The sequence below is a fragment of the Tachysurus fulvidraco genome, chromosome 17 (genome assembly GCF_022655615.1).
Source record: "Tachysurus fulvidraco isolate hzauxx_2018 chromosome 17, HZAU_PFXX_2.0, whole genome shotgun sequence".
In the NCBI taxonomy this organism is placed as follows: Eukaryota; Metazoa; Chordata; class Actinopteri; order Siluriformes; family Bagridae; genus Tachysurus; species Tachysurus fulvidraco.
Window position 1 is genome coordinate 25,191,785 of NC_062534.1, and position 8,349 is coordinate 25,200,133.

General features: G+C 43.5%; 1 protein-coding gene across 1 annotated transcript in view; it reads right to left on the reverse strand.

Annotated features, from left to right (window-relative positions):
• Positions 1-7,103, reverse strand: part of LOC113663813 (cytosolic carboxypeptidase 1) — a 21,708-nt gene extending 14,605 nt beyond the window's left edge. The window contains exons 1-6 of the mRNA XM_047802541.1: positions 7,017-7,103; positions 5,182-5,330; positions 4,879-4,966; positions 4,531-4,663; positions 4,253-4,406; positions 2,939-3,119 (exon numbers count right to left, since the gene is read on the reverse strand). Of these exons, the coding sequence (XP_047658497.1) occupies positions 2,939-3,119; positions 4,253-4,406; positions 4,531-4,663; positions 4,879-4,966; positions 5,182-5,251 (626 nt within the window). The 5' untranslated portion in view covers positions 5,252-5,330; positions 7,017-7,103. The remainder of the gene's footprint in view (positions 1-2,938; positions 3,120-4,252; positions 4,407-4,530; positions 4,664-4,878; positions 4,967-5,181; positions 5,331-7,016) is intronic.
• Positions 7,104-8,349: the final 1,246 nt, after the last annotated feature.

Below are 8,349 nucleotides of genomic sequence, written 5' to 3' on the forward strand. Positions count from 1 at the left end.
ACATTTACCTAGAAGACGTGTTGATATTTTTTATTACTATTCTTTCTTTTAGTCATTGCTAAGATTTATTTATTTATTTATTTATTTATTTATTTATTTATTTATTTTCTACCATTTGGTATTATTAACAAAGTAGATGGAAAAGTGTTTAGGTTGTCGTTGTAACCTTTGACCAGTAGGTGGCGCTCTTACAAACTCTGTTTATTTACAGCATCGAATTAACACACGCTGACGTTAATTATTCATTTAACAAAACAGTATATTAACACACACACACACACACACACACACACACACACACACACACACACACACACACACACACACACATTTTACGATTTTTAAGGATCTCAATTTAGAGTCAGAGCTTGATATAAATAAATCAGGTGTAAATAAGAGTCGTCATGACTACATCAGGTGTAAATAAGAGTCTTCATGACTACATCAGGTGTAAATAAGAGTCGTCATGACTACATCAGGTGTAAATAAGAGTCTTCATGACTACATCAGGTGTAAATAAGAGTCGTCATGACTACATCAGGTGTAAATAAGAGTCGTCATGACTACATCAGGTGTAAATAAGAGTCTTCATGACTACATCAGGTGTAAATAAGAGTCGTCATGACTACATCAGGTGTAAATAAGAGTCTTCATGACTACATCAGGTGTAAATAAGAGTCGTCATGACTACATCAGGTGTAAATAAAAGTCTTCATTACTACATCAGGTGTAAATAAGAGTCTTCATGACTACATCAGGTGTAAATAAGAGTCGTCATGACTACATCAGGTGTAAATAAGAGTCGTCATGACTACATCAGGTGTAAATAAGAGTCTTCATTACTACATCAGGTGTAAATAAGAGTCTTCATGACTACATCAGGTGTAAATAAGAGTCGTCATGACTACATCAGGTGTAAATAAGAGTCTTCATGACTACATCAGGTGTAAATAAGAGTCTTCATGACTACATCAGGTGTAAATAAGAGTCGTCATGACTACATCAGGTGTAAAAAGAGTCTTCATGACTACATCAGGTGTAAATAAGAGTCGTCATGACTACATCAGGTGTAAATAAGAGTCGTCATGACGACATCAGGTGTAAAAAGAGTCTTCATGACTACATCAGGTGTAAAAATAGTCTTCATGACTACATCAGGTGTAAATAAGAGTCTTCATGACTACATCAGGTGTAAATAAGAGTCGTCATGACTACATCAGGTGTAAATAAGAGTCGTCATGACGACATCAGGTGTAAATAAGAGTCGTCATGACTACATCAGGTGTAAATAAGAGTCGTCATGACTACATCAGGTGTAAATAAGAGTCGTCATGACTACATCAGGTGTAAAAATAGTCTTCATGACTACATCAGGTGTAAATAAGAGTCTTCATGACTACATCAGGTGTAAATAAGAGTCGTCATGACTACATCAGGTGTAAATAAGAGTCGTCATGACGACATCAGGTGTAAATAAGAGTCGTCATGACTACATCAGGTGTAAATAAGAGTCGTCATGACTACATCAGGTGTAAATAAGAGTCGTCATGACTACATCAGGTGTAAATAAGCGTCTTCATAACTACATCAGGTGTAAATAAGAGTCGTCATGACTACATCAGGTGTAAATAAGAGTCGTCATGACTACATCAGGTGTAAATAAGAGTCTTCATGACTACATCAGGTGTAAATAAGAGTCGTCATGACTACATCAGGTGTAAATAAGAGTCTTCATGACTACATCAGGTGTAAAAATAGTCTTCATGACTACATCAAGTGTAAATAAAAGTCTTCATGACTACATCAGGTGTAAATAAGAGCCTTCATGACTACATCAGGTGTAAATAAGAGTCTTCATGACTACATCAGGTGTAAATAAGAGTCTTCATGTCTACATCAGGTGTAAATAAGAGCCTTCATGACTACATCAGGTGTAAATAAGAGCCTTCATGACTACATCAGGTGTAAATAAGAGCCTTCATGTCCACATCAGGTGTAAATAAGAGTCTTCATGACTACATCAGGTGTAAATAAGAGTCTTCATGTCTACATCAGGTGTAAATAAGAGTCTTCATGACTACATCAGGTGTAAATAAGAGTCGTCATGACTACATCAGGTGTAAATAAGAGTCGTCATGACTACAGCAGGTGACATTCTGTTCTTTATGCTGCTGACTCGTGTGTACTTGTTGTGTTAAATTAAAGCAGTGATTAATGTGATGGTTACAGCTCGATCTGTGCTACAGGAGACTTTATTTCTACACCCACATGTTAGACTTTTATTATAGATTTGACATCGTCTTCGTTCTCATGTCACATTGTGTTGAAGTTTTCTATCACATTTTCTCTCCCGGATTTAAAGGCCAGCTTCTGACTGAATGTGGAGCTCAATCAGACACTGATCCTATTGGATTTAAGAGTGTGGTGATGTGATCTCAAAGTGTGTGTGTGTGTGTGTGTGTGTGTGTGTGTGTGTGTGTGTGTGTGTGTGTGTGTGTGTGTGTGTGTGTGTGTGTGTGTGTGTGTGTGTGTGTGAGTGTGTGTGTGTGAGTGTGTATGTGTGTGTGTGTGTGTGTGTGTGTGTGTGTGTGTGTGTGTGTGTGTGTGTGTGAGTGTGTGTGTGTGTGTGTGTGTGTGTGTGTGTGTGTGTGTGTGTGTGTGTGTGTGTGTGTGTGTGTGTGAGTGTGTGTGTGTGTGCGGATGTGAGTGAGTGTGTGTGTGTGTGTGTGTGTGTGTGTGTGTGTGTGTGTGTGTGTGTGTGTGTGTGTGTGTGTGTGAGTGTGTGTGTGTGTGTGTGTGTGTGTGTGTGAGTGTGTGTGTGTGTGTGTGTGTGTATGTGTGTGTGCATGTGTGTGTGAGTGTGTGTGTGTGTGTGTGTGTGTGTGTGTGTGTGTGTGTGTGTGTGTGTGTGTGTGTGTGTGTGTGTGTGTGTACCTACTTGCCATGTATCACGCCGTCAGGGTTCAGCATGGGGACGATTTTGAAGATAAACGTCTCTCTCAGACTCTCGGCCACGGCGTCGTCGCTGCACAGGAACTCTAAAGTCCCCTTCATCACCCAACTGGAGTTACACTCACCAGGATGCACCCTCGCTGTCAGGAACACACACGGCCTGTTCCCTAAACACACACACACACTTTGAGTGAGACTGTAACAAAAAGAGTTTGAGCAGCTTTAGAAAGAAAGAAAGAAAGAAAGAAAGAAAGAAAGAAAGAAAGAAAGAAAGAAAGAAAGAAAGAAAGAGCCCTACTACGTCCTATTACGAACGATTTATACTTAAAACCCGTGATGTCACAGATGTTAACGGCACATTAATAAATAGCACGTCTGGGGACTAAACACAGCAGAACTAAAACGTGTTTCACAAGCACAGGGTCAAAGGTCAACGAGCGTACTTATACACTGCGTCTCCCAAAAGGCTGTGAACATATGCTAGCATCTACAGGTGTGAAAAAATCCTGCTGGCTTCAATAATTAACAGAAATCACACAGATGCTGAATCAGCAAGACAGGGGGCATGTGTGTGTTTATCTGTTTGTTTGTTCTACTGTGTGGTGAAGGGAGGGAGGAAGGGAGGAAGGAAGGAAGGAAGGAAGGAAGGAAGGAAGGAAGGAAGGAAGGAAGGAGGGATGAACAAAAGGGGAGTGGAGGGAGACACTGGCAGGGAAGGATGGAAGGGGGATGAAGGGGAAGGAGTGAGGGAGGGATGAAGAGGAGGGAAGGAGGGAGGGCACTGGACTTGAAGGAATTCATTTCTTATTCTCCTTCATTGCTTACCTTCCGTTGGGGGGGGTTTATTCTGTCGTTTCTTCTCTTGTATTTGCTCTCTTGTCGGTAGGTTCTTCCTCCTTGCTTTCTTTACTTCCGTTCCTTTCTTGCTTCCTTTGGCATTTCGCTTCTTTCTGCCTTACTTTCTTCTTTCTTCACTTCCTGATCTTTCTTCCTTCCTTTCTTCTTTCTTCCCCTGTCTCTTTCTTTCTTTCTTCCTTTCTTTCTTTCTTCCTATTCTTTCTTGTCTTTCTTTTTCTTTCTTCTTTCTTCCTTCCTTCCTTTCTTTCTAGTTCTTTCTTTTTCTTTCTTTCTTCCTTCCTTCCTTCCTTTTTGCTTTCTTCCTTTCTTTCTTTCTTCCTTTCTCTCTTTCGATTCTTCCCTGCTTTCTTTCTTCCTTTCCTTCTTTCTTGCATTCTATAGTTCTGTGCAGTTAGTGAGGTCAGGGAGCCACTCATAAGAAACAACACACACTCAGACTCACGAAGCTGGTGCAGGTGTTTGTAGGTGTGTGAGGTGGGCGTGGCCGTGATGGTGATCAGAGGACAGGCGTTTCCCCCGAGTGTGCTGCACAGCGTCTGATGTCTGAAGAAAATCTTCTGAGGGTCAATAGAGTGTTGCATCATCTGGAGGTGAGACTGACAACAACAACAACAACAACAACAACAACAACAACAACATATAACTGATTATACACTTCTAATCAATATCACCCATCAATAATAATCACACGCACACACACACACACACACACACACACACCTGCAGTGCAGAGAAGGTGTATGGATAATGATAAGCCACGTAACACACATCGTCCTCGTGACTAAAGGTGATGGTGAAGGTCAATGTGTAAAAACAGTGACCTCTGTGACCTTCAGACAGCTGGAAATTATTCCTAACAGGAAACAGGAAGACCAAGAGAAGGAACAGGAAGTTAACAGGTTTATGTCTTTTATTTTGTCATCATAACTTCACAAAAACATACAGAGCTGAAAGGTGAAAGAAAATCTGAATGGAGGATCGGTAATTATTAAACAGAGAGTGTGTGTGTGTGTGTGTGTGTGTGTGTGTGTGTGTGTGTGTGTGTGTGTGTGTGTGTGTATGTTACACCTGTAGTAGCAGATCTCACTTCCAGTTCGAACCCACTGAGGTCTTCCCTCTAGTGCCTCTTTTACTGAGTAGACCACAGGCTGCATGCCTAAAACACACACACACACACACACACACACACACACACACACACACACACACACACACAAACAAACAATGTATGCTTTTTAAAGACCTGACCTTCTCATCTATTAACCCAGAACCAAGACACGCACATGAATTGTTCATGAATGAATAAAGTAATAAATGAATGGAGGGTGCCGATACTTATGAACAGTGTCAGCACTGTTGTGGTGAGTTTACCGTAGTTGAACTGGCTGTTGCTTTTCTCACAGTTGATGACATTGAAGCGGTACGGAACGTTTATCATCATTCCACTGACCTCAAAATAAAACCACTGCTGATGAGCTGAAGAGTTCACATCAGCATTAAGGATCAAATCATACTCATCTGCGAGTGAGAGAGAGAAGACAGAGAGAGGAGGGTGAGAGCAGTGGTGAGAGAGAGAGAGAGAGAGAGAGAGGGAGAGCGAGGGGAAAAGAGAGAGAAGAGAGAGAGAAGCGAGCTGCGCTACGAAGCTCGCGCGCAGAGCGCGCGCGAGAGCGAGCGCGCGCGCGCGCGAGCGCGAGCGCGCGCGAGTGCAGCGAGAAGAGAGATCTCAGGATCGCGCGCGATCTAGCGCGCGCGCGAGCGCGAGAGCGAGACAAGAGAAGGAGAGTCTCTCTCTCTCATCTCTCTCTCTCTCGCTCTCTCTCTTCTTTTTCTCTCTCTCTCTCTCTCTTCTCTCTTATCGCTCTCTCCTATCTCTCTCCTCTCTCTCTCTCCTGCTCTCCTCTCTCTCTCTCTCTCTCTCTCTCTCGCTCTCTCTCTTCTCTGCTTCTTTTTCTCTCATCTCTTTCGCTCTCTTTTGCTCTCTCTCTCTCTCTCGCTCTTATTTTGCTGCTCTCTCTGCTCTCTCTCTCTCTTTTTCTCTCTCTCTCCTCTCTCTCTCTCTCTCTCTTTCTTCTCTCTCTCTTCTCTTCTCTCTCGTCTCTTCTCCGCTCGTCTCTTACTCGTCTCTCCTCTCTCTTCTCCGCTCTCTCTTCTCTCTCTTCTCTCTCTCTCTCGTTCTCCTCTCCTCCCTTCCCTCTCTCTTTCCTCTCTCTCTCTCCCTCGCTTCTCTCTCTCTCTCTCTCTCCTTCTCTCTCTCCTCTTTCTCCTCTATTTCCTCTTCTCTCCCTCCTCTCTCTTCTCTCTTCCCCTCTCTTCTTCTTTTTTCCCTCTCTCGCTTTCCTCTCTTCTTTCTCGCTCTCCCTCTTTTCTCCCTCTTCTTCTCTCTTCTCCTCTCTCTTCTCTTTTCCTTTCCTCTCTCTCTCGCTCTCTCTCTTTCTTTTCTTTTCTTTTTTCTCTCTCTCTCTCCTTTATTATCTCTCTCTCCTTCTCTCGTTTCTCTTTTTCTCTTTTCTCTCTCTTTCTCCTTTTCCTCTCTCTCTTCCTTCTTCTCTCTCCTCTCCTCTCTCTCTCCTCTCTCTCTTCCCTCTCTTCTCTTTTTCTTTTTTCCTCCCTCTCCCTCCTCTTCTCCTCTCTCTCTCTCTCCTCGCTCTCTTCTCTCCGCTCTCTTTGTCTCGCTGTCGCGGGCGCGCTCCTCTCTGCGCAGCGCTCTCTCTCTCTCTCTCGCTCCCCCTCTCTCCCTACTCTCCCTCGTACTCTCTGTCTCTGCTCCTCTGTCTCTCTCTCGCTCTCTCGATCTCTCGCTCTCTCTCTCTCTCGCTTCTCTTTTATTCTTTTTTCTCTCTCTCTCTCCTTTCTCGATCTCTCTCTCTTCTCGCTATGCTCTTTCTCTCGTTGCTCGTCTGCTCTCTCTCTCTCGCTCTCTCTCTCTCTCTCTCTCTCCCTTCCTCTCTCTCTCTCCGCTCTCTCTCTCTCGCCTCTCTCCTCTCCCCGTTTGTATTCTCTCTCTCTCTCGTCTCTCTTGTGTATCTCTCGCTCTCTCTCTCTCTCTCTCTCTCTCTTTCTCTCTCCTCTCTCTCTCATATCTCTCTCGCTCTCTCTCGCTCGCTAGAGATCTCGCGCACAGCAAAGTTCGTGTCGTCATACCCCTCTGGTTTGTCACCTATCGAACCCTTGTTGACTTTCTCACACTTTACTGTAAACCTCACCTGCGGATGTGAAGAACTTTCCTTAAGTTTCCGTTCTCAAACTTGGAGAAGAAACGTAGAGAATCTGTGGGAGCTTTAGTGGAACAATTTGGACTGAGAGAGAGAGGGAGAGAGAGAGAGAGAGAGAGAGAGAGAGAGAGAGAGAGAGAGAGAGAGAGAGAGAGAGAGAGAGAGAGAGAAGACATTATCTCCCTACACTCCATCATGACAATCTACCTTATTGGTAAACTATACAGCCAAAAGTATGTGCCCCCTGACCATCAGACCAGGGCTAAAGCACAAAGTTGTACTGAACGTCTCTGTGTGCTGGAGCTTCACAGGTTCTCTTCACTGGAACTCAGATTTTAGTGGAACGTTGTTCTTCTCAAACCCAACGTCATTTTGCAGCCAAAAAAAATAAATTTGGGGGAAAAAGAAGGTTATAAACTGGTCATTGATGTAAAAAGTAGTTCAGCGCTTGGGAGCCATGACAATAAACATCTGAGGCAACAGTGACCGATCTGACATTCATGACACCTAGAAGTCTTTAGAGCTTTAGTGAAGATGTGAGGATATGAAGGCATCTAGCAGAGGTTCTGAACATGTGGTGAAGACATGCAAGGATTCAGAGATAGAAGAAAGGATGCACAAACGTGAGGTCCAAAAGAGACAGGCGGATAAAAGATAACAAACTGCCGAGGAACGTTAAAATGCGTCCCTGTTAATGTCACGGGAAACTTTGGGCGTGTCAGGTGTGTCAGGGTGAAGGTAGGTTTGGTGCTAAACCATGGATCCACGTCAGCTTCAGTGAAAATAAAGATCATGGTGGTGAACGAGCTCACCAAAGGGGCCAATGATCTGGTCCCTGAGGAACAGCATGAGAAGCAGCATGTGTGGAAGATTTATAGTTCCCAAGGGAAAGAAACTGAAATCTATTATTAATGATAGGAGATCAACCATTTACGATCTGAGGCACTCATGCCGGAAGCGCTCTTCGGTCCAGGAGGAGACGAGAACTAAGGGTCAAGAATCAGTAAGGAGAAGGAGATCATTAAAAGCAGATATGGTGTAAGGTGTGAAATGATTGTTACTGCATAAGATTTTAGTAACTAAGGGGTTAAATAACCTGGGTGTGGCTGTGAAGAGGAGATCTGAGGAGATCTGAGGTCTGAGATCAGTCCTACAGATGCATTAATGAAGAGAGAGATCAGAAAAGAGCTCCCTGGGAGGATCAGATGAGTTAGATTTAGATTTAGATTGAGAGATTTTAATGCGTTGAGAGGTGTTGAGGTGTTGAGAGATGTTGAGATGTGTTGAGGTGTTGAGATGTGTTGAGGTGTTGAGATGTGTTGAG